The 27403-nt window shown below is 37.2% G+C and overlaps 1 protein-coding gene across 1 annotated transcript in view; it reads right to left on the bottom strand.

Moving 5' to 3' along the window:
- The window catches only part of USH2A (usherin), a 571967-nt gene that overhangs the window by 233170 nt on the left and 311394 nt on the right, over positions 1-27403 (bottom strand). Inside the window, exons 32-36 of the mRNA XM_073338913.1 lie at positions 25638-25797; positions 24919-25090; positions 19998-20145; positions 10241-10392; positions 5666-5828 (exon numbers count right to left, since the gene is read on the bottom strand). Coding sequence (XP_073195014.1) covers positions 5666-5828; positions 10241-10392; positions 19998-20145; positions 24919-25090; positions 25638-25797 — 795 coding nt within the window. The remainder of the gene's footprint in view (positions 1-5665; positions 5829-10240; positions 10393-19997; positions 20146-24918; positions 25091-25637; positions 25798-27403) is intronic.

The raw sequence follows: 27403 nt of genomic DNA, 5'->3' as shown, positions 1-27403 counted from the left end.
TATGGTTGCAGAAAAGTCTCTCTTAGCCCTGATCTACACTACAAACTTATGTTGGTATAACAACATTGCTCAATGGATTTTAGCGAAACCAGCCTAATCCCTGATGTTGACAGCACTATGTCGATGGGAGGGCTTCTCCCCTCAACATATCTACCGCCTCTCAGGGAGGTGTTCTACCGATGCCAACGGGAGAACCTCTCCCATCAGCATAGATAGTGTCTTCCCCAAGTGCTACAGCTGCAGCGCCGTAAGTGTAGACAAGCCCTTAGATGCGATGGAACAGCTTAGTCAAACTGTGAAAAGATCCAACCTTAGCATTTTCTTTTGCCAGAAAATCCAAGGCAGCACCTCCGGATCTGTGATCTACATCTGTAGTTCCACAATGACCATTTTAGTCTGTTTATGATAGAATTTTCCCCTCCTTACCAACTTGGCTATTAGTGGATGGTGACGAGGGTCTTAACTGCTTCCTAAGACCCATACCCTACTGATATGTAAACAACAAAAAATAGGAGGCCAGCTTCCTGACACCATTGGAGCCCTTTGGTACTGACAAACCAGGAAATTCCATACAAATTTATATTAAGTGAATTTCTTGGTTGTATGATTAAGCACTCAAAAGTCAGGAAATGCCAAAGTTAAGACTGCCGATGCAACCTTAACTCACTCTTTTGTGCTTTTGCATTACCATGCAGTCCTTAATTACAAAATCACATACTATTTCCTAAATAATATTACAATTTCTTTACAACTTCTGTGGGTAATTTTAAAGGGGATCATTTGTCCCCATACCAAGAACACTGCATATGATTAAATACAGTTTATTATAGCAAGGAAATAACCAATAAGCCATTAGGCAGTTTAATATCCTTTAAACTCGAGAGTGGCAAAGTTATTAGAAATATATCACTGGATGGAAAATTAGCAAGATGGTATCTTAACTAATGATGTATGATAGTCACTTTTTTGTGGAGAATCAGGTGTATATCAAGCAGACAGATACAGACGTGTGTATGAAATTCAAAAGGTTTTGGATGGAATAAAACAGCAGCTGAGCCTAGGGACAACTACAAAATATTCAGCATGAAGATTGGCGTCTTCAAAAATGTTGGGATAACAGGTTCATGACACGGAAAGTGTTAAGATTACATGTTATTTAAACACTTTCTATGTCACGAACCTGCTATCTCAACATACCATATGCTATAGTAGGTCACTGATAAGATAACAGCATATCAAATGCAGTCTGCGGGATATACATTGGGGATGGGTTGGTAAAAAACTATATAAATTCAATGGGATATGTCTGAAAGGATCACTGCTTCATCGATACCCCTTGCAATACTTTGAAGCTATTTTTCATGAAGAAAGACTCCATAACTTAATGAAGCATATATACCATGGGCCCAACCCTTTGAGGTGCTGAACTGCTCTTGTAAAAATGCCATGAAAATGCTACATACTTGGAGGTTGACCCTGTGAGAGGCTGCACTGTTATTTACGATGAAAGACGATGGTGCTCTGCACTTCAGAAGATCAGTCCGTTGATCAAAACACATCGTGACTCATCTATAGCTACTTTTTTCGGATGCCTTTGCATGCTTAAGTATTTGTTTGCTTTTCTTTAGCTTCAAATTTTTCTTCCCAAATTTAAGACATTCTTTAAATAAGGAGTGTTGTTTCTTAATGTCTAAATAAACGTAAGTAAAACCACATAGGTAATTTATATTTCATTACTGTGTTGCCAACACAGTTCTTATGATATTTGGTGTTTTTCTTAAGGCCCCAGGTCTGTATTAACGGGATTATGTGAGAATCTCAACTTTCCTTTTACAAAAAAGTAAGTTTCTAGCCCTCATGGTTGCAAAGAAAAATTTGAAAACATGAGTAGAATGTATCCCAAGGACACCAAAACTAGGAGAATACCTTTCCCCTGGGGAAAAAAATACAACTTTTTAAGCTAATCTCATGATTTTTGAGGTCCTAACTCATTATTTTTTAATGTGGTGGGGTAGGCATTACTGTAGTTGCATTCCATCTGTTTATAATCTTGTCTATCTGGCCTGAGATGACCGTTTCAAGTCTGTAGAATTGGTTGGGGTTTCGTGGTATAGGACCACCAATTGCTATTAGCCAAGATGATCAGGCACGCAACCTCAAGGTCTGGGTGTCCCTAACCCTCAGACTGCCAGATGCTGGGATTGGATGACAGGGGATGGACCACTCGATAATTGCCCTGTTTTGTTCATTCCCTCTGTGCATCTGGCACTGGCCACTGTCAAAGGACTGGGCTAGATGGACCATTGGTCTGGCCCAGTATGGCCATTCTTATGATCCCACAACTAAACACTATGATGAAATGGCTTCAAGGAGTAATTGGTAATCGCCAAAATGACTTTACTGTTCTGGGGCCACACAGCAATGTCCTGTTTCTCCCCATAATGACCATTCTTTTGGCACCTAGTAATCATACAAGCGCCCTGGAGCAGAATATATCAATGTTTCTGCTGAGTAAGAAAGGGACAAGCCTGCCCATACATGGGATCAGATACGAGACTGTAAGAGATTCAAATTTTCAGCAGAAGCTATGGTGTGTATAATCTCTTTGAGACTATACACATTATAAGGCATTTACATAGTGTATATCCACTTATAGCAGATAAACATATATAGACACATAAATTACAACACTCTAGCATCAATGTGATTGCTACCTCCCACTTTTTGCAAGGAAGCTGAGTGCTTCATCTCTAAAACATGTTCAGTCTGCTTGGTTTGGGATCCAAGATCTAAAGTCTGTTTCCTAATTTAGTCTCCCAAACTGAAGGTTAGCACACTGACAAACAGGCCACTGACCCAAGCTTAGGATGCAATTATTTTGATGCTAACATATCTTTATACGAGCCAAATTCCACCCCCAATGTATACATTATAATTGCTGCCTCTTTAACAGACATCACTGCAAAGGCTGAAATATAGTTGTTCATTACGTCAAAGAAATAGCAATTAACCATCAGGTAATTCAATAAGCTTTGTGTAAATCTAGTGAACAGATGATGTCTTAAATAAGTTTGATGAATTAATGTGCAATTTCTTTACTGCAGAGGAACATATACTCCCAAACAGTGAGCATAAATGTCAACTGCTAGAGCTGCTGACTTCTGAGGTGGAGGTGGGGAGGAATAATATTTAAACACTATTTATTTATTTAACGTTGCAAACCAAAGTTTCAGCAACAGTGAACAAATGTAATGAAATGTTGTGTGTTCCATTCCCCAGACAATTCTTCCAACCCCCCAGTACCTCCTCCTGAGTTGAACTAACACAGCAACCTCTTTAAGTCAAATCTTGTAATTGCTTCCAATTTGCCTGTTTTGCTTTTGGCAATTAGCAAACTGAAATGTTATCATGAAAGAGTCCATCTCATTTATAAGGCCAGGTTTTCCCCTCCACTAAAATATGCAGCCACTCTGTTCTTTATTACCAGCAGGAGATAAATGGCTGGTTTTCGTTGCTGAAGAATATATAATGGTTAAAAAGTCACTTTTTTCCTCCAGCTCTACATAAATCACAGAACTAGTCAATATTTAATAATGCTTGCCTTGGTCTGGAGTCCCTTGATCACCCCTGTCATGTGTAATAGCTCCCTCTCCGATATCTTTGACATAAAAGCCCAGCTTTACTGCAATACTAACATGTAGAGGGTCATTACGGATCGACATTTACCTTAATCTGTGACTGCCAACCATGAACCGATAAATTCCAGCAGATTCCACTGGGAGAAATCAGTAAACTTCTCAGTGGAAAGAACTGAAGGAAAATTCTGCCGAGAACAGAATATATTTTCTACAAGGGCTGCTCTGCAAATGGGTTCTGACTTTTGAAAGTTCTCTTGCTGCGCAGCTTTGCAACATTTAATACCGTTTTGATGGTTTGAGAGACGGGATGACAACCGAGGATGACATGACTTAGAAGGCAAGCAGAAATTTTCTCTGCAAAAACAATGCAAGATTAAACACAAGGGGAATATGGCTTTTGCATTATTCACCCTGCTGCTTTGGCGGAAATGGCTGTGCTGTCATGGGTCCAGCCAAAATGTTGCTCCTTTTTTTCAAATCGATCATCACTCCTTCACCTCATAATCTTACAAGTGGTTTACAGCAGAATACATCAAAGCCTTCATTGCATAAAAAAGGGCTTTTGTGAGGGGTCAGCTGAGACTGCCTACCACACATTAAATTCTTCAGCACATATGTTCTCAAACATCTACACAAACAAGTGCATTTATATACTTCCTCTCAGAGGACAGAAATTGCAGTTCGTATTTTTCTTTATTGGCAATACTGGAAGAATCAAACTGTTTTTACTTTGATTATTTAAAAAAAGACAACTTAAAAAGCCATCAGTGATTCACCATCACACGTATTACTGCGCTTAGGATACTGATTACATTTTATTTGCCTACAGTACATAAAGGATTAACACAGAGTAAATAACTATCACCTGAACATTGTTTTTCAGCAGAGTTTTTTCATAATTATCAATATCACCAGAAATACTTTTATAGATACCTTACAACAATCATGATTTAAAAGACAATAAAAATGAATGACAATATTTGCTATTAAGATAGAATTTATAAATGTTATTTGTGTATGATATTTTATTATACCTTAAAAGAGACTTGATAGCTTGATGCACATACATTTTTGTCAATGTTTATTCTTATTCATTACTTGGGTATTTTATAATAAGTTGTTACAGAATTGTACCTAAGTTGCTGCACTGCGCAATTGCTTGAAAAACATGCATTCAATGTAGAGCATTCAAAAATTGCCGTGGTTACAGTTAGTTGTGTCTTGTATATTCCTTTACAAATATGCAAAGTGGTTATAAAACACCATTCTGATCTGGTAGAACTTTACACCCACACTGCATAACTTTGCACTGGTATAAATGACCACAGAAGGTGCAAATGCAGTAGAGACACAAAATAATTGTCCTTAATGTACATTAGAAGAGATAATATCACCTGTCACCTATTTTTTATTTCATGGGTTGAAACTGTTTTGTTAAACAAAATAAAGTTACAATTTTTATTCAAATATTTTTGAAAAGAATAAGTGGTTGATGTCAGTAGGTACTACTCTTAAAAAATGATCTCCTTAAAAACAGAAAGTTGTCTTGCTAATCTAAGCAATACTTCTTTATCATTGCTTGTATAAATTGTACTGTACACAAACCCAAACCTGCAAACCTTATTCCTGTGAGTCACTCTTACTCACAAAAGCAAACATACTCATACTGTGTGAATAGGGACTACTTGTCTGAGTAAGGGTTGCAAGATCAGAGCCTTTGTTTGTATCTTTAGATTGAAAGATTTTTGGGCAAGGATCTTGTCTTTTGTTGCCCATATATGTGTTGGCGCTGGAAAGTACCATATGCAATTGCAGTAATATATCATTATATTACTAAAACGATCAACCACTTACTTGTGTGTCTGTGCCTCTCTTACTCTCTCTCTGAAATCAACAACTTAAAGATAGTGGCAGAAAATTAAAATTCACTACTAAAGAAATACTTGAAAAAACCCCCAACAGAATTCTAGTGTTTTAAGTTTATTATTATTATAATGGTAAGATTAGATGTACTGTAAAGAAAATACCTTGATTGGCATAGAAGAGACCAGTGATGAGGACTGCATAGGTTAACTGTCCATTAGGTTTATTCGGAGCTAGCCATTTTACTTGTATTCCTCTGGATCCATCAATGGTGGCAAATACTTCAAGTGTACCTTCAGGTGAAGCTTCAGTTGTACGAGCTTCGACCTGCAAATTTAACAGTCATGTAGAGTTTGTTGCTGTAGTTTGTAAATAACTGAATAAATCAATTATACATTTTAATGCAAGGTTTCCCTGATTAAAAAATTCAACAGTAACAAACACTTTAGGTTGGCATACTACTGTTTTTTAAAAATAATGTCTTTTTCTTTCCCATCCCCAAATTTGCCTCCCATTTGAAATATTTTATAAAAGAAAGAAAGAAAGAAAGAAAGAAAGAAAGAAAGAAAGAAAGAAAGAAAGAAAGAAAGAAAGAAAGAAAGAAAGAAAGAAAGAAAGAAAGAAAGAAAGAAAGAAAGAAAGAAAGAAATGCAGTTGTGTCTGATAGCCTGAAAATGCAGAGGCACCTGATTCTAATGCATGAATCTTGCTCTGTGACCATTAAAAAGATGGAGAGGGGAACAAGCTTCCTTAAATTTGCTGATGGTAAAAGACAAGTTTAATACAATAATGTGCTTATGTCTGTTTAGTATATTACTAAAGATATTTGACAGAGAAAGAGTATCCTTAGATGAGTTTGGTTCAGAAACAGAATTACATTACTAACTTTCCAGCTCCAGAACCTGGAAGATTTAAGTTGAAATGATAAGTAGCTTTGAGAGAAAATACAAGCTGACAAGAGAGCTTGCATTTATTTATATAATGAAGCCCTAAAACTAAGATTCTTGTATCTTAAACAAAAATCTTAGTCGTAGGGTTTCATTATATATATATATATATATAAATGAAAAATTTGTAATTACAGTGGAATTCAGTTTTATTAATTGTGGCTCGTAGCCATTATTCACAGTGGCATGGATCAAACTTTACAGTCCCAAAGTCATTTCTCATTTATGATGACGTTTGTTTCTCACCTGTAATTTATTTGACGTTTTCTAAGGTTGGAAAGGTTTTTTATACCCTTTCTGAGTGGCACTCAGCTTCAGATAAAGAATGTTACAGTTTGTGGGTGTGCTGTTTAGTGCCAATTTTAACCTGTCAGACCTGCTTTGGCATTAAGACATCTAAAGGAACTTTCTCTGTCCTTGTAAAATGGTGATTTTACTTCTTAGCACATCTGGTTTGGGAAGTTCATTGGTTTATTGGCTTCTATATATTCTCTGATCCAATAAATCACTCAAGCACAAGCTTAACTTTAAACAGGTGAATAGTCCCACTGAATTCAATATGATTACTCACAGACTTAAAGATAAGCAAATGCGTCAGTGCTTTGCTGGATCAGGACCAGAGTGTGCATTTGGATATTGCAGTCAAAATGGGGATTGCCCAAAATCAATCCTTATGACAGGATTCCACTATACTATGCTTTCTAATCGAAGTCAGATCCTGTGATGTACTGAGTGCTTAATGCAAGTTGCTGTGCAGCCCCAGCACCTCAGAGAATTGGAGGCCAGCTGACTGCCTTGGTTCTCAGACTTATGAGTGAGGGGCTGATGCCCCCAATGACACACAGAATGTACACCTAACTGTTTAATTTATTGCATTGGTTCTGTCTTATAAAGTGTGGCCATGACTGTGAGAGGCGAGTGATTGGTGGGGTTCATTTTCAGTCCTGCACTATAATTATCTTCTTCTATCAAAAAGCTTAAGCAGTTCCTAAAAGTCGGTGTATATGAAGTAATCTGCACCAAATCCCAAAGCTTTTGAATCTTGCACTTACCTTACTGTATTTATATCTTGTTATTTTAAAGCATGTTGCAATATTATGCAGTCTTTTTTCATCTCCTATTTTCCTCACATATTGTAAAAAATACAATATGTATAAAATGCTACTACTACAAAAATACTAGCTATGATCAGCATAAATGTCTGTAGCATATACTCTGGCTATACTGGAAATGCACATTAAATGGGACACTGTGTAAACAATAGACACTCTATGTAAATACTTCTGTATAATATAAGCACTGTTTCTTTTTCTACACATTATCTTATATTCAGAGTCTTTTGATATTTCCAGGTGTATTTTAATAATAATTTTCAACATCACAAAAATACTCTTCAATCATACAAAGAAAAATTCTAAAATAGGGGTAAAAAGAAACAATAATGTTTATATTGTACTAAATATTTTTGGCAAAGCAGATTAGGAGAATATGCTAAAAATATATTTAGCCTAAAAAGGTGAAATTAGTATGTTTTAAATAGTGAGATGAGAATAGAAATATTCACTGATCATTAATCATATTTATCTTTCATTATATTATGAAATTAATGTCAAGACATCCCCCTACTGTCTTCATTTCTCTCATTTTTCTAAATCACGTGCTGATTGTTTTTGCAGTGGTTTGTACATTTCAAAAACAGCAGAGTTTTACATGTCAGGATATATCTGAATTCTCCTACTGAATCAAATAGAAAATCTAACTTTATTTTCTCAAGAACAGACTTCTTGCTTAAAAAAAGCAGCAAGATAAAATTAGTACAGATTCTAAAATGAGACACCATTATCTTTGCTAGCAAGAAATTAAAATTAAACATTTTGGAATACATATTTTCTAGGTTTATATTTCACTTGAAATAAATTTTAATCACTATGAAAAGCAGTTAAAACAAAACAAATCCTTATTGATAAATGCAACTGGCAACTCTCAAGTACCTGATTAAAATCTTCACAGCTACCTTCAGAAAATGTAAGCTTGCGGAATCCGGTGCTTAATGTAGTCACATAGCATCTCTTGAATCGATTAGGGCACATTAAATAAAAGATCAGCAACAAAAATAGCTGGAAGGATAATATCAGTTTACTACTGGGAGATGTCCCCTGTAGTATTTAGAGTACTCAAAGAGCCAAAGTATTTTTAAAGTGTTGCATTTATACTGTAATTGATATAAAAATCTTTCAGACAAATCAAATGAAGATGTAGTGCTCGAACTTCCTGGCTGCATTTAGGTGAGTTGCTCTAAATAAAGACATTGTACTTCAATTCCTGTGATTAGAGATGGATCACTGCCCTGGGAAAATAGTTTGTGTACTGAGCATGGGACGCAGTAAATATCAGCTAGAGCAATCCCTACTTTGAATTGTATTGAAAGTCAAGACTGTGTTTGGAGTTTAGTGAAGAAGTGGAAAAAATTTTTTTTTAAATGATTGTTTTGCCTCCCCCTTATTTTAGTGCATATTTGATGGCACTGATATGCTGAATTAGCATGACTTTTTTTTATATATATGATGCCACTTGTTTAATGGTGCTATTTGCACATTGGAACAGGTATGAATTATGTAATATCTAGATATTCATTCTGGAGTTTGAATTCCTAAAAGAAGTTTAAATTTCTAGTATATGTGAAGTTTTAAAAAACGGATAAGAAAAACTGGCAAAAAGCCACTCATGCTTTTAAGAGTAAATATCCATCAAAGCAGTCTTAGCTATAACATGTTTAATGGTTATAAAGTCTGCAGCCCTATTCTATGGATAGATGATGTTACCAGCATTTGAAAGCAACTAATCTTTGGAAGAAAATGAGAAATGTGACCAAAAATAAGAATGCAAAAATTAAAACCTGAAGTTTTACTTTGAGGTAATATTTATATAGCACAGCCCACTGCCATTAGAAAGTCTGATGTTAATATAAATGCAGAATGATAGGTAGAACTTTGTTTTAACAATTTTTAAAAATATAATTGTCTAGTTATTTTGACAAAGTATACGGGGGGCTAAGTTTTACTGAAAAATTAAATCTTGGAAAAATATAAAGGGACATTTTAGCAATATTTAAAACAAAATCAGGCAGAGCAATTATTATGAAAGTAATTAATCAGCCACAGCATTACAAAAACATACTGATTTATCAGTCTAGTAGCTTCTCTAAAGTTCTAGAATAACATAAATGTTTTAAGTCTCAGAAGACTTGTGTTTAGATGTCAACGCTGATATTATGTAATCTTAAATTGCAAATACAGTGATTTTTTTGGTACCAGATTAATATAATATTTTCCTTTTAAACACAGAAAATATTTGTCAATTACCATATCTTTTTTGTAGTATTTTCATGTTTTGTCTTCTATAATCCTCAAATTATATTCAACCCTTTCAGTCAGGCAGCTAGAATTTTGCTCATTACTGGAATAGTAATTCTTTCTTTATGTGTGTCCTTATAAATCAGGTTAAACCACATCTGCACCTTTTAAACATATTAACTCTACTTAATTTCAATATGTGTTTCAGCCTCACATTTAACTCCCTGTCACTTCTTTTACTGTACCTATGTGCTATTTTGGAACAGTGCCTAGTGATGACCTATCAAATCCTTAGCAGTTCTTAAATGGCATTTTTTATAAAATGTCACATTTTGCCAGATGGGTTAGTACTGACCAGAGTGAATCATCACCATTTACTCTGATATTCACTGCCATCTGACATTTATTACATTCCCAGAATGCAAATTGAGGTACTCACCAATGGACCCAAAGCACAACCTTTTGCAGTACATGCCTGGACTCTGAAGGAATGTAGACTCCAAGGAGCAAGTCCATAAGCATAATAACTTAGCTGTGATGAGTTCTGCATCAGAATGCCATTCATATACAATCCGTAACTAGTAATAATACCTACAAAAACAATGTTAAATTTAACAGGGTCGACTTAATGCCTGTGTGACTACAGAAGAGCGTGGTGAAAAAACCTTGAAAGCGACAAAATACCAAGATGGTGTTAACTAATATTTTAAGTGACTGAAAGGATTTCAAGAACTGTAGCAGCAATACATGTAGGTCAGTGAAACAAAATGTACTCTCCATTTTTAAATGTTGAAAATCTGGCCAGTGGTCCGCATTCATTTTGTACAAAATTTACACTGCTCCAAAGAGCATGGTATAACAGACATGTTTCTGAACTAAAACAGTCAAGGCAATCTTAGAACTGAGAAAGTTGAGGCAATTCTCTTTCACAGCCTACTCTGCATGCAAATGCACATGTAGATTAAAACAAAGACATGAAAGATATATAGCAACCATTTTTAAAATCCTAACACCTTCAGACTTAGAAAAAATTGTGATCGACATTGTAAATGTAATGCTGAAGGAGAACTCAGACCAAGGCCAAAAGAACAATCCCTTCAACTATCACACTGACCTTAGCCTTCATTCCAATGGAACATTTTCACAAGAATTCCTTAATTTTTTTAAAAAAAAATCTATTTTTAATGCTAAAATATTTCAAATAGTCAGCACTTGTAGTCTATATTTATGTAAAGCTCTATTACCTTTAGGATGCATGATAAGCAGACTGAAAATATATTCTGTCACACTAAATACCTTAGGGAAATTCCCTTTTTGTTGGCAAATGGCATGTAGACTTTCTGTTCACTATTCTCAAATGAACTAGATCCACTATTAATCTGTCCTTTTCTAAATCACAGTTTTTACCTGCTTGATTAAATAGAACCTACCTTGTACCTATTTTGGTCAATTTATTTTTTAGAATATGAAATAATATTGTTTCAGAGTATATTAGAGAAAAGATCTTGTAGTAAAATAGCTGCACTCCTCTTAAAAATCAAAGGAATAAAGTCTCCAGCCACTTAGATTTAGCATTATCAATATTTTGTGGGGAGGGTGTTGGTTGTTGATGTTAACTCTAAATTGCAGGGATTTGCTAGCCTCATGTCTACGGGAACCCAAAGTGTTCACTTGTCCAATAGGGACACTAATAGGACTGTGTTAACCCTGTAGAATTCAGTTTATGAATGGGTGAAAGAACTGTACACAGCAGTTTGGTTTTCATTAACTGAAGAAAATTGCTCCTTACAGGTTTGTTTCAATCTAGAGTTCAACCAATTGGAACCTCCAAAAGGCACCCCATCCCCACCCCCAACTACTCTTTTCCTCCTCACACCTGGATACCTTCCTCCCCCCCGCCCTCTTAGCTGTTTTAATGCAGAATCCAAAGGCCAATTGAGCAGCTGAGGAAGGGGTTGTAGGAGAAACCAAGGCCAGTTCAGAGGAAGTTTTCTAGCTTGCCCGCTATGCAGACAACCCATGCTCATCTCACAGGACTATAGCAATAGGCTGAGGTTTGCAAACACAGTGAACCTCAAATTCAAAGCTAATATTAAAGTAGGTTTGGGTATTTCGCAGAGCTACAGTACGGACTCTTTGTTCAACAGGGGCACTGATCCTCCAAAACTGGGATCCTTCCCCGTAGGAAAACAGTGAATTTCAGCAGGCAGAGTGGGGAGAGGGTGGAAAATTCTTACTCCATCCAATCTTGGCGCCTTAAACATCACGCAACATGCTGGTTTGTTTCATATGGACATTTTGTATTTCCATATGATCACAGTTGAGTTCTAAATACATCTGAGTGAATAACTGATTTTTCAGTTTAGGGTCTCCACAAACCAGGAAAAAAAACGTCAAATGTAATTTTTTTCTCAACAAAAAACAAACAAAAAATTTGCTCATATTAAATGGCAATGGCATGTTGAAATGAAGCGTCAAATTGAAACAACATTTCAAAATGAAACATGAACTGTAACGACATTTTCAAACTGGTTCATTTTGGCATTTCTGAATTTTTTATTTTCAGTTTGTTTTTTGGTTTTGGCTGAAACAATTTGCTGAATTCAACCCAAATTCGCCAATAGTCTTTTTGCCCAACTGTAGTTCTAAATCTGTAATATGCATCATCTTCCTAGGAAAAAGAAGAAGCAGGTCTTGTTCTACGCACACATTAAGTATTAAAAAGTCCTCAACAGTGTTCCAGCACTCAACTTTGGCATGCCTATTCTTGCACCTTTTTAAAGAATTTCCACAGGTTTAACTGGGAAGTCGTGTGGCCGGATACTACCATCCCCTAAACTGTACGTGTGCCACTTCAGCAGATAACCTCACACCTAGAACTACGTAAAACTCAATGGCTGCGGTATGCAGGGCCCTGTGTGAAGCTTTTCTTATGTCAGATTGCATAGGTTTAAACTACAAATTTTGGTTTCAGTGCTGGATTCAAAGGAAAACTTAGCTGACACCACTTAGGTTTGCCTGATTTCCACTTCACTCAGGCTCATTCAAACATCAGAGAGCCACTCTGTGACCCTCAGAAGAATTTGAGGCTGGTCACACCACATTTCCGAAGATATTTAATGGGCTTACAAACATAAATGAGGACTCTAACATGAACAAATTTAATTCAATAGGCACCATTAAAAACAAGTCATTTACCGCCCAGTATAGCAAAATTTACCAAAGTGTTGGCAGTAATTTCCGTTCAAAGCATACAATAAGGAAGAGTAAAGGGTAAACGTAAATACATTTTAGGTCCATTTTTCTAAAGTAGCACTCACTTAACTTAGCTTATTGTTAATTCTGTTTTGCATAAGAATGAAGCCTTTTGTGATTACTGAGGAATTGTTAATTATTTCACAATTATTGAGCAATTTTAGCATATGAATCAAACTGAGGGTGGTGGGGTAAGGAGCACGAAATGACTATGGTCCAATGCTCCAAGGTATTCAGCATCTGCAGCTCCCGCTGATTTGAACTGGATTTGTGGGGGCTCGGCATCTTTGAAAATCAGGCCCACAGTGACTACAAATGATTTTTGCAATGCGGTAGTCAAAATATTTCAGAGGGTTATCCCCTCTCCCTATATTGCAACCATTTCTGCGTATGCTGAATGTGGCTGATCTGAACCCATGTGCAGGATATGCCTGAGGCTTCAATTAAAAAGGGAAAACAGCCTTCATATTGTTGAATAATCTCAGCATATTTATGCTTCCCTCAAAACTGAATTGTTTGAACTTACACTGAAGACTGTTTGAAACTGAGAAGAGATTGTGTCTCTCAGTTGATTGAGGAAATAAATAAAAGTGAATAAAAACTGGTGTGTTTCTGTGAAACACTGAAGTGTTGTACTTCATAGATATGTACTCTAAACTGAGTCAGAGATGTGTATGCTAAACTGATCTTCTTGGTTCCTTTCTCCCCTAGAAAAGTAAGAACTTGAACACAGGACAGAGAGAGGGGTCATGTGAACAAAGCTTGGGAACTTTACTCGAACTAATCACACCACATTTACACCTCCTGCTTGAGGCAAAACTCCTCTGGGATTCTATGGGAGGTTTCACGGTGTAAAGAAAACTAAAGCATGCCTGTGTTTGGCCTACAATAAATAAATAAGTTAACATAAATACAAAATATCTTGAATTTAATTCAGAAGAAGGGCATTTAAATTAAGATTGCCCAGGACAGTCTTAAATGTAAATCTTGGCATTTATGGTGTATTATACAGGAAAAGAAATAGAAGAACTTTAAGTACTTATAGGAATAACACTAACACTTAAAATAATGGCATAAGCATTATTAATTCCTTTGGTATTTATTGTAATAGCATTAATCACAAACTCATTTGGTATTATCGTAGGTGTCAGAAGTACATCTATAGGATCTCCACTATAACCCAGCATTCATTAACTGGACCAATATTTTAAATTATTCCTGAAATAACAACATTGTGCAGCGCACACACTATGAAAAGCAACTTTCCAAAATATAATATGAACTTCTGGTATTTCTCTGAGTACAGTCAGAAAACAATTGTCTTTTTAATAAAGCTGATGCATTACCTCCTGATTTGAATGTTCACATTCAAATAAATGTTTCTGTTTTACAGAAGCCTTTTTAAACTCTGTAATTTTCTATGCAAAGAAGAAAAAGCGAGTTTGAGAATGGACAGAGATTAGGTGTACCAGTGGTCTGGATTTTAGATGTTAAGTCAGAAACTCAAGTTCTCATTCTAAATCAGACAATAATTCCCTTTGTGGCCTGGGGTAAGTAACTTAACCTATCTTTCCTCCGTTTCCACTTTTTTCCTTGTGAAATTGCAATAATATAATTCCCTACCTATCTCACAGGGCTGTTTTGAAGATTAGTTAGTGACTGTCTATGAAGCACACTGAATACAGGTTCAAAGCCTGTCTGCAAGTTTGCCTATTAACCCAGATTTGCAAAATATTTCTGCTAAGCTGCTAAAATGATCAGCAAACAGTTAATGTTAATATGTTCATTGTCATCGTTGGGCTTCACTTAACACATAGTGGCCATGAAAAGGGGCAGTTTTATTCTCTGTCATAAATCTAGCCAGAATAGGTTAAAATCCTGACTCCACTGAAGTCAACTGGAGTTTCTGCATTGACTTCAGTGGGCCAGGATTTCACCCTTTTTTTTATTTTATTTTATTTTATTTTATTATTAAACTAAACCTTAAATTATGGAGAAGATGATGGGGCATCAGAGAAGTGCTTATATATCAGAGTGCCATGACTCATTCTGACCTTTGAGTTTGAAGATGAAAAGAATTACTATATGTAAGTGCTAAGAACTGTTCTGACTAGAATATAAACTAGGGGTTAAATCCTGCAAAAATGTACCTTTATTCACATGAATAGTTCAATTAATTTCAAAATGAGTAAACTTTCTCCCTTGCTTAATGTTTTCAGGTTCAGGCGCGAGATTAGTCAAATGTAATGGGGTCCACTGAGTAATTTCATATTTTACAATAGGGCCTAGCGCAGAGGTGGGCAAACTATAGCCCACGGGCCACATCCGGCCTGCGGAACCGTCCTGCCCGGTGCCTGAGCTCCCGGCCGGGGAGGCTAGACCTCGGCCCCTCCCCTGCAGTCATGCCGCCACACAGGCAGCGCTCCGGACACCAGGGCTGCGTGCTCCTGCAGGGCAGTGCGTCTGGCTCTGGCCAGGCAGCACAGCTGCCAGACATGCTGCTCTGAGTGGCATGGTAAGGAGGCCGGGGATTGGATAAGGGGCAGGGGGTTCTGGGGAGCAGTCAGGGGATGGGGAAAGTTGGGGTTGGATAAGCGTGGGAGTTCCGGGGGGGCCTGTCAGGGGGCAGGGCAGTCAGGGAGCGGGGGGGCTGGATGGGGTGGGAGTCCTGGGGGGGCTGTCAGCGGGCGGAGGGGTCCCAGGAGGAAGCGGTCAGGAGACAAGGAGCAGGGGTTGGGTAGGTCGGGGGTTCTGAGGAGGGCAGTCAGGTGGCAGGAAGTGGGAGAGGGCAGATAGGGTGTGGGGACCAGACTGTTTGGGGAGGCACAGCATTCCCTACCCAGCCCTCCACACAGTTTTGCAACCCCGATGTGGCCCTCAGTCCAAAAAGTTTGTCCAACCCTGGCCTAGAGGCTGCAATCTGGATCAGGACCCCACTCTTTGTATGCCGTGTATACATACATAGGCACCACCCTGAGGGGCTTACAATTTAAAGATAATTATCAGCCAAAAGGGAATTAAAAAAAAAATAAAAAAGAAGATGTGACTATCTTCGATAAAAGGAAATTAAATAACTGATCTAGTAGAGGCAAGACAAGACTTGGTGCTAATGAATATAGAGTGGATTCTTTGTTGAGGCCACCAGCACAAGCAGCATGCTAGCTCCCAGATTAACTAAACAGAGCCTCATATGCCTAATGTCACCAAATATGCCTCCGTACATCCTGCCCTGAACAAGTCAGTCACGCTGACTACACTACACGTATACGAAAAGAGTAGCAGAAAGGGCCAGCTGTAGTGCAATGTATCTCAGTTCACCTATTTTGTTTTGACTTGGAAGTTTGAATAATAGAATAATTAATTGTGTGTTTGGTTCTAAAAATGTCATACTCAGCGGTATCATTTCCCCAACTTGTCACCTACTGTAACAATTCATTATATACTTGAAATTCAGACCCTGTGCCAGAAAGCCTTTTATTGAAACTGGGTCCAATTTTGATGACACTGTGCCCAAATACACCAGAATCTGAGTCTAAATTTGACTGAAATCAAGACTCAGTTTCCAGGCTGTGATAAGAGACTCGTTCATCACTGGATCCTCACTCATCAAACACAGTTCAAAGCCCCTGCTTCTTCTCATTTTACCCAGGGTTATGTTCTGTGGTCAAGCCTGACAGACTACAATTCTGCTCACCACCAGTGCTTCAAATGTTGCATTATCAGCCCCTCTTTCCTTCTCCATGGAAACTCAGAGGCAGAGTCAGTCTTTTCACCGTGTATCATCTTACAAGGGAATAGCAAAGTCCCCTCCATCTAATTCCCAGGATATCATAAAGACAGAAGCCTGCCCAACTCCATTCAATGGAACCTAATAGATTTCCTGGGTCCTCATGATGTAATGACTCCTTACCCCATATAGGGTAGAAGCCAGTGGGAAGATAAAAGGAGACTCCTGAGATCTACTTGGGAGATCCCAATTTATAGTGTAGGATGGACATATACAAACCTTGGCAGTTTCTCGTGGTTTTAATCTGAAACCAAGCCAAACTCAGTGGTTTGAACTGAGTTTTGCTACTTTAAATATAGTAGCTCAAAACGCAGGGGATCTGAATCAATGAATCAAAGGAAAACGGGATGCATGCCCCTGCAAACAAAAAACTACTGAGCCCAACCTACAACCCCTTCAACCTATAACCAGGAGCGGAGGCCAGAGCAAACACTAATACTGGGAAGCAGGAATGGCAAAAGTAAAGTGCCTCCGTGCTGTTTATTTCACTTATTTGAATTGAGCTAAGATCCCTTTCACCTGAGATCTTTTTTAACCTACGACACAATTTGAAAATGCTGGCACAACTATTGTTAATGAATGAAGTGCTCACTAACCAGCCCAAAAGATTTGTTGAAAATGAATAACACAGAGCTCCTAGGTGACTCAAATTTTCCTGAGATAACAGTTACTCAATAATGCATTTTAGAGTTGTTTTGTTTTCAATTAGCCTTCCAAAAATAAGACAAAGATAGAAAAGAAGGAATAGTAGAACAACAAAATTCACATCAGGATTCAGGCCCAAACTAGTTAGTCCCTCAATGGATGGACAAAGGAGGTGACCCCTTCACCCCAGTGCGAATGACAACTACAGTGTGGCAAAGCAGCATAGGCCCTGCTCCCTGCTAACACCCCTGTGGGCGCCAGCTGCCTGAAAAGGGGTAGCACCTCTTTCTTCTTCTAGCCAGCCAATGAAAAGAAAAGAGAAAGCACACCAGTTCACACTGAGGCAGAGCTATCAGTCTAGTATTCTCTCCCCAGGAGGGATTCTGGCTAAGTCTGGCTGCTAACTTTGACCATAGAGCAGCACTTCTCTACACCCTCCACCCCCACCCCAGCATTCCTCTGCCAGCAACATCTGCAGCATCTACACCTCTACACAGAGCCTTTCCCCTCCAAGGGTAAAAACCACCCATGCTGACTCCTTAGCCATAGAAGGCTCTGAAAACAGTGGAAATTATAGAGTTCTATTGTGCAGGGGTCAGAAAAGAGGGAGAAGCACACATGGTAGGACCCTTGTGTGCTGTGGAGCACAGCTCCAAGAGGTTGAGGTGCAACAGCAGGGAAGGATTTTTGGGGTGCAACTGCATATATGCACCGGCCAAAGCTCCTCTGCATAGGAAGACACTGTCGTTACAAAGGCTACTGAAGCCTTCAGCCTCCAAGGGTTGATTGGGACTGGGGGTAGAAGATTTCTTTCCTCCAATCACTGTGGAACTCCCCAAAGCATTTACTAGGTTTGTGTTTGGTTCCATAGCTTTAGTACCCACCCATTTATTGGGCTCTTAGGGTAAAAACTGAGCCATATCACAAACAATAATTGCTGTACTGGAAATTACCTAATGTCTGTGTATATTGTAGCCATCTCCTCCCACCCATCCAATCATTTTGCACACAATTTAAATAAAATGTGATGGAGACTGATTAATTAAAAACATACAGCCTGATCCTGCCTTCCAAATGAATTGAACTCCCATTGACTTCAGTCAAAGTTTTAACAGAGCAAGGATAGCAGGACTGTACCTTTGACTGCAAGCACTATATGACAGGCACTGTAGGTAGAATGATCAAAAAATCATTCCATCAAAAAATCAGTGGGACTGAGGCCCAAAGTCACGTAAGTGGTTTACATTTTTCCTCCTACTACTTCCTCTAAGTTTTGTACCAAATACATTGATGGCATTCAATACGGGTTCGATGCCTTATTGGGCCACAAAGAATGTTGCAGGATCAGGCCCACAAGATCATAAATAATAAAAAAATTAACAACATAAAAGGAATGGTAACCTAAACCATACTAATGGCCTATGAACATTTTCTTCCACATCTAAAGCAAATCTGACAATACAAAATTTTAAAAAATAAATCTTAAAAATTCCTAATTACTTATATTTTGCTCAAAGTGCTTTGGCCCAGATTAATAAAGGTAAGGAGGTGTTGTGGTTCTCAGCACTGCAATGCCTAACTGATTTAAGGAACATCGATCTCATTTTCAAAAAGGATTTAGGCATGTAGGAGCATCTCTGAGTACTGCAACACCTAAATACCTTTAAAAATCTGAACCTTTGAAACCAAACTATATGGGTATTGGTATGTTGTTCTAAAACAGGAATCAGAGGCAAACTGGCAGGAGGAAAAATGAAATGCACATTATTTTACAATTCATAATATTGATATGTATCAGTGTTATATTTTGATTATGAAAGGCATAATATCATCAATTCTTTTAAAAGTTTTGCACTCAGTTTCAGTGATTTCTGGGTATCTTTCTGTGTTGCTGTTTGAATGGGATAGGCATAAAGCTATGAAATCAGGGAAATAAAAGTCCCATTTGCACATCTTTAAAAATATCCAATTGCCCTAATAGTTAAGACATGTATACAACACACAGAGAAAATGTTCCAAATTATAATAATTGTATTATCAAACTTCCACACCAGTGCAGGTGTATTCTCTCTCTCTCTCAAGGTGAGTACATAGAATGAAATGATTTTTAAGAATACAGGAAGAGAAGAACAAGTATATTAAGGAATTAATCTGACAATTAAAAATATTAATTGTATCAAAAATGAATGCTTTATCAGAAGGTACAATGCAGACCCTATACGATCATGCTCAAAGAATACACATTTCGTCAGCTCAGTTGTTCGAGAAAACATTAAGCAATAAGATGCAATACACAAGAACTATCAAAAGGGAGCACTTTTGAGCTACTGAAATTGTGTGCTAGGTTGAAAGCCACAATCTCCTAGTTACAGACAATGATACTATCTCAGGTATTTTATGTGCTAAAATGATCATTAAAAATTAAGCACCACATATAAGCTGCCATTTAGAATATTAATTTACCTTTACTAATCATCTTTTTAACTTGAGGCTAAAAGAGTTCACTTACCATTCGGATACTCAGGCTTAGTCCATGAGATGTTAAAGGACTCAGATGAATATGACCGGGCTTTTGGAGCAGGAACACCTTCTGGTGTACTCTCATCTGTTATAGCTACGCTTGCTTCACTTATTGTACATCCACCTCCAGTGCAAGCCTTAAAATATCAAACACAGCAAATAAACATTCTCCAAAGTGATGCAAAAATAAAAAGGCAAGAAATCAATTTTTGTAAAGATTTGTAATTTTACTCCTCAAAAATTAATAAAGCTTGTACATTTCACAGGAAGACATGCACTTTTCACAATCGTATAGGGCTTTTCCCCTCTCTCCCCCCCACTGGAATAAAGTGATTCCCTCATATAAAATATATCCTACTTGATTATATTTATCTTTTAGATAGTCTTTAGGTACCGTAAGGATGAAACCTAACACAAATGCTGAACTTATAGTATTTTAAATTTGAATGTAAGTCATGATGATGATTAAAATTCCATTGCTCTCACTGCAATAGTTAAAGAAAATTACAGTATATATGTACAGTATATATCATTTACAGTTGCACAACTCTTCTTGTAATTGAATAATGTGCACTCAGAACCTTCAGACAGGGAAAATACTGACTGGCTAGTGCTGCACTTTGAAAGAAAAAAAATGTATCTTTCAATGAATAGCCACAGGAAAAAGAAATTACCATCAGGATAGTCTTGTACTTCATGGGAGCGCACTGACTAGTAGTTTTCAAATGCAATTAAAAAGTGAAAAAATTAATTTATAATAAATCAATACGTAACAGTTGCTGAGTGCATCTTAATGGATAAGGAGGTCGAATCGTTTGTATTTTAGTTGCCAGCGGAGATCAGCTCATTACATGATTTTCACATTTTGCTTGATCGTGAGACAACACTCTTGACATACAAGCAACTGTGTATATTAACTTATATAATAGACTTTTTTATGTTCTCTCCCTATATATTTATACAATAAACTAGTGGGCCTGATTCTGCAATCCTTACTCATGGTAGCCCCATTACTGGCACTGGGACTACTAGCAGGAGTCAGAGATTCTCATAGGAGTAAAAGCCACAGGATCTGACAGACTCTGTAATAGATTAGGTAAATTAGAGGGGGTTTTGCTTGGTTTTTAGAAATTCAGTTAGGTATTTACCTAATAAACCACAATGAAAGCATTTTGAAATGTTAGTAAATAAGCAAGCCTATAAGGAAGTCATTTTAAAGTCTGTTGTGTTAACATACAAGCATTTCAACAGAAGATGTTTTTAATTTGAAAAATTAAAAGCAATAAAACAACAAATCAAGGCCTCAATCCTGCAACGATTTCCCCATGTTCTTAAGTTTATGTGAGTAGCCCCATTGGAAATGGGAATAGACAAAGTGTCTAAGAATGAGTAGTCCTGCTTGCAGGATCAGTCCCCAAATAAAAACAAAAGGCCTGATCTTGCTCCCAGTGAGCACTCACAGCAGTCAGATTTCCTTTCAATCTGGAGTAATTCCATTTGAATCCACTGTGCACAGATTTCCTCACTTCCCTCTGTGTTTTAAAATGGGAAGGAATTAATCTGCTTTCATAGTCACTTCCTGCTCTGTGCACTCACAACATCAGCAATTCCAACAGGAGCGTAAACAATTAATCAGAGAGTTGCCCATTCAGGCTGTGTCGTACGCACACAGGATGTATTCATTTCACTGGGAATTTTGCAATCCAGAGAAACTGCAGAACTTGCCTTCCAAAGGGAACACAAAAGAACAAACCATGGTTTTCAGAAAAGTCCAAAATTAGTGTTTACTCCAATGTGATGGTGTAAAATACAAATATTTAATTGATTTTTAGAGGACTTTCTTCAACAGATTATATCAATTTTCAGCTAGGTCAGTTTTGAGTTTAAATTGTTTTATCCTTTTCCTTTACCGTTCAGATTTGTGGGCTCAATCTGGCAGAAATTAGTCTCTAGTACTCCTCTCTGACAGAAGCTCCATGGCCTTCTTGCACTCCACAGCTATATCTGATACTCGCAATTCATGTATGAAATATCCCAGTTTTGGTGACCATGATACACCTCTTTAGGCAATCTGTGCAGATCCTTTCCTATGCACTGGGTCTTAGAAATTCTGGATCTGTACTAACGCCCACTGTCGTCAATGGAACGATCCCCAGTAACTCCAGTGGGCTTTGGATCAAGCCCTGTATCAGCTGGAATCCACTGATCATGTGACACATCAGGTTCTTAGTCAGCTGATTAACATTCAATCTGTTGAGGAAGAAGCTCAAAGGGATAACAGCCCAGGTGCATTGTATTCCTCAATTGCTGCCTGCTTTGTTTTGCCAGTCAGCCAGGAAAACCATGAAATGGGACTATGTGACTCACCTTCAAATGTTTTTTAAAGAGAGAGAAAATGAAAGAGAGAAGGGAAGAGGTCCCTGAACTTCTCACTGCCAGAAGGTTTCCCCACTAGCACAATCCAAAACCTAGCTTAAATACCCAGGAAAATTTTGGTGGTGTTGATTAGACAAAAAGTTCAGGGATTGAACTACTGTGTGTCAGTCTCCCACCCACAGCCACACACTATCCATGAGATGGATTAACACCTCCTAGCTTCATGAAGAACTTAAGAAGCAAGGATACCACAAGTATGAGGTGTCAGAGAGCTCATCTTCCCGAGTTCTTCACTCCCTCGCTGGTTCCATTATTCTCAGTTGTGACACAGGGCCATTTTTGTTTTGTGGTCTTCCACACCAGGCCTGCCTTTCCTGTGACTATACGTGCATTTTGGACGACATGGATCCATGACTTTTGCAGCTCAGGCAGCTATGAATATGATCCATGACAGAAATACATAAAAGCAAGGCCACATTTAAAATGTGGTGTGTTCCACATTAGTTCATTCTAAGGCGCTGAGGTATTCCTAAAACCTTTGATCAGTGTGTTAGATGGTGTAAAGTACCATGCTATTAGGCAATAACATTCAGACACATTTTTGCACTCAAAAGTTCTGTCAAAAATTGATTTGGGGTAAAATTTTCAAAAGTGCCTGAGTGACCTGCGAGCCTAAGTCTTATTTTCAAAAGTGACTTAGAAATCTAAATCTTACTGGCTTTCAATGGGATTTAGGTCCTAAATTCTTAAATCACCTTTGAAAATGTTGCTCTTGTTTTGCAGATGAAATCACTACATAAGATGAATTTGTTCCCTTAAGTGTACTAAAAAGTAGGGTCATTCCTTTTTGAAAATCAGTGACTGAACACAACTAATAACTTTCCATTACTTGTTTTAATATATGCATGTTAACACTGTGATAGCTTATTCTAAACACACATTATATTTGGACTGGAAGTACAGTGGCTCTGAAACACATGTAGTGTTCTAAAGCCAGGTGCTGAACATTCTTCTGAGGTGCCAAGTACCATCAACTCCCACAGAATCACTTGGAGATGAGAGTGCTAAGCACCTCACAAGAACAGACAGCACTATGTAGGTCTGAGCCTTAAGTGTGGATTCCAAACCAGTTCTGTGTTTCCAGATACAAAGGGATCAAGTCCATTAGGGAGGCAGCATACTCCATCAGTTGAACAGAATAAAGCTTCTGACTTCATTCACAGATTCATTAAGGCCATCTAGTGTGATTGCCTGCATATCACATGCCATTACATTTCACCCAGTTATGTTGTTGTCAGACATGTTGGCTCAGTACGTCTCTCTCACATACATACACACAACACCCTGGCTAGCACAGGAATGGAACTGATGAGCTTCAAAGTCAGCCATATTTCTTGGCCAGAAAGACAACTTGGCCGTACAAGAGACCTTCATGGGGAGTACTTAAAGAGAGAACATAAAAATGATAATTGGGCTTCTATAAAACGTGTGTCATGTATGTAAATTAACTCTAAACGAACCATTAATGTTAATCAGGTAAAAAAAAAAACTGCATGACACGCTAATTTTGTTTAGATTTTGGATGGTATGTTTCTACATGCCAAAAAATTTACTGGGCTAGAATGCCTAGTCACAAAACAGTTCAATCCAAAATGGTTTCTAAGCCTTAATTAAATTGAATGTCCTTGGTTTTTCAGGTTTGAGTCAATTCCTTGTTTCTTGAAGGTAGTTTATTTTCTTTGTGGTATACTATTTAGAACATTCAAAGCATGTTAAGTAAAATGAATGCATACACAGAGTCTACATAAATGTAAATTTATTCATAATCAAGAGCAGAATATTTTTCTATGGCATTTATCAAAGCAAATATCCTTATATAGTATTGCTATAAAATGAAGAATGTGTTTAAAACAAATAGGGACAATCTCATGTTTATATTCAGATGTTTTCAGTTGTGCTATTGAACCTAAAGTGTTCTATTTCATCAAAAAACAGAAGAAACTACTGAACAAAAACGACAATGAAAATATCAAGGTCTTTTAAAAGACTTAAAAATCAAACAAAAAAAAGCTTCTATTTTTTTCTGCACAAACTATTTATGTGTCACCTGAACACACTCCTTTGTTTATGAGGCTTTATGGTGAAAGGTAAGACTCTCCTGGAGCAAGATCTGAACAGATGCGAAGCTTTAGGTGGCCAATTTCAAATATTCTGCTCTTGAAAGTCAATGGGACTTGTACTCCTAAATCTCTTAGTTGCTTTTGATCTTCCCTTTAATAATTATCTACAATATTTTAGACAAAACCTGTTCATTAAACAAATGAAATAAATTCCTTATAGCCCTGTATTCGATGCAAGATCATTGCTGATGTTGAGCATTTGTTATTTTTCCTCTTTCTGACTGACTTTAGATTAAAACAAATAAAGAGGTTAAATAACATAGCCAAGTGAGATATTCATGCATATGAGATGTTAACAATAAACAGAGTGAATTTCACCATTTTTCTCTCCCATTGAAGGTCTTTAAAACTTACAGCTAGCTTTATGAGGTATTCACTACCCGGGAAAAGCTGCCGGATAGTGTAATCCAAAAAAATATCTGTGTTGTTATAGATTATGTTCCAATTTGTAAAATTCTGCTCATTGCTGGCCATATACAATATATAGCTGTTCAGAATTCCATTTACTTCTACTGGTTCTTTCCATCTGGAAATAAAAGCAACACACCATTAAATTCAATCATGCTTCACATTATAATTGAAATGTGGAGTTTTTTTAAATGAGTTTGAACATATATTTGTACAACTGTAAAACGAAATCAATTTAAAAGTACTGAAAATGATCAAGCCACACATTAAAGCTGTCTTCTATGTATCTGTCTGAGAGAGCAAGTACTTTTTTTAAAGACTTCTTTAATGCAGTATTTGTACTCAATAGATAAATGATTACAACAACACATGTAATGTAAGAGCTACAAAACTGTCATATCACCAGCACATTTTTCCTGCACTGAAGTTTGCACTGAGGCTATGCCCATATGTAGGTTATCCTGATTGCGTAAAGACAAAATGGAAATTAAGTTGGCAAGTGATAATCAAAGGTTCACAGAACCACTAAACTAATCACTTCTGTGCATTTAATCATAATAAATTTAATTTTATGTCACAAACCCTTTCCCTGATTGAACTCACTGGGCTTCTTGCATAAACGGATACACCATTGTGCTGTCAGGAAAGAGAAAATCTGTACTTACTGTACATATATCGTTCTGGAATCCAAAGCAGTCAGGACTGGGGCATCTACGTGAGCTGGTGGCAGCTGTGCTGTACACAAGGTGACCTGGGAACTGTTTGTACAGCCAACAAGCGTACATGCAGTGAGCAAGAACTGGTGTGGCGTAAAAACTGCTAAATCTATGAAAAAGGGAAATAGGAATTTACTTTAGACTGTACTTTTTAAAATCTTGTTTCTATTTAGCTTAATAATGTATTGAATGCAAAAAAGATGGGCATGGGGGAAATCTTCCATTCCTAAATGTCTCAGATTTGGTATTTGTTTGTTCTGAATGGCAGGCCATTGCAAATCCTGACTAATAACATGACTGTAGAACTCAGTTTGCCTTTGATGGCCCCATTGCACAATATAGCCACTAACTACACTGGAATATTCAGCACCAATACAAAGCAAAGCAAACTGATATTTCTGAGATGATTAAATCACATCAAATTCATTATATATATTTCAGACACATACAGACATGGGTTGCTTGATACAGCAGGATTATTCCAAGAAACTGTTATCCATCACATCAATGTTAAGTATCAATAAATATGATGATTCATCCTACACAACATTTCACAGTATGTGAAATGAACTCAAGAAAAGCATTGTTGTGGCCATCATTAATTTACAAACTGGCATAGGCTCTACACATTGCATATTTCCCCTCAGCTTCATGAACAATGCATATCTATAACATGTACTTTTTCCAACTAAAACCATTCTGATTAGTATAACACCAAAACAGTTGCTAAAGTTAGCTCTAAGGTAGATTTTAACTGCTTCAGAAACTCTCCTGGAGAAAACTTAGCTTCCTTGCTAATTAAATGTTATAAAGGTATTTCAGTTTTACACATCTGGCTATTGTAAGACAACTGGCTTTACTGACAATTCACTGTTTGACCAGGAAAGCTCTGTTAAAAGAACATTCAACAATTCTAAAAAGATAATTTGCTGAAATTGTATTTATATTTTTTACATTAATAATTGTTTGTTTTAGTCAGAAAATCCTTCAATGAAGGGTGCAAAATTGAGACTTTGGGAATAGCATAAACCATATAAAAATCATTTCTAGTGTTAATGCATATTTTTTAACATACCTGAATATTTCTGAATTTTCTGCATGCAAGACGTAACAAATACAAGTATTCTTGGACTGAATTAAACGTGTAACATAGAATAAACATTAAACTATTATTATTTTGTATATATTTGCACACGCAAGCTAAGTAAAAAAACAATAAAAAATACTTCAGAAACAGAATGCTGTGGACCTCTCTTTCCTCTAACTCCAGTTTTATACTAATGTAATTTCACTGGCTGCACTGGAATTGTTCCTGACTTACATCAATGTAAATGAGAGGAGAATGAAATCCTGTGTTTTTATTGCAAACTGAAACCCATCAGTTAAGTAGATATGATTCCCACTAAGCACAGGGCAAAGCGTGAGTTAAAAAAAAAAATTCACAACTGAAGGAAAAAATCATCAAACAATGTGTGTAACTTTGTAACATGTTTAATCAAAATAATGGGGCTGATTCTTCCGGGGTTAAGCAGTGTTTAACTGAGTGAGAGAGAATTGCCAGAGCAGGCTCTCAGACTGGCTCAGTAAGCAGAGAAAGTAAACTTCACATACTATACTAGCTGGATCACCATCATGAGCCCATGCTTCCCTTATTTCCATATTTCCTGCTGCTATCATTACAGAAGCAACACAAATAAGGGTCGGGGCTGCAGGGA

Source organism: Lepidochelys kempii, chromosome 3 (genome assembly GCF_965140265.1).
Source record: "Lepidochelys kempii isolate rLepKem1 chromosome 3, rLepKem1.hap2, whole genome shotgun sequence".
Classification (NCBI taxonomy): domain Eukaryota; kingdom Metazoa; phylum Chordata; order Testudines; family Cheloniidae; genus Lepidochelys; species Lepidochelys kempii.
This window is presented reverse-complemented; position numbering and strand designations above follow the sequence as displayed.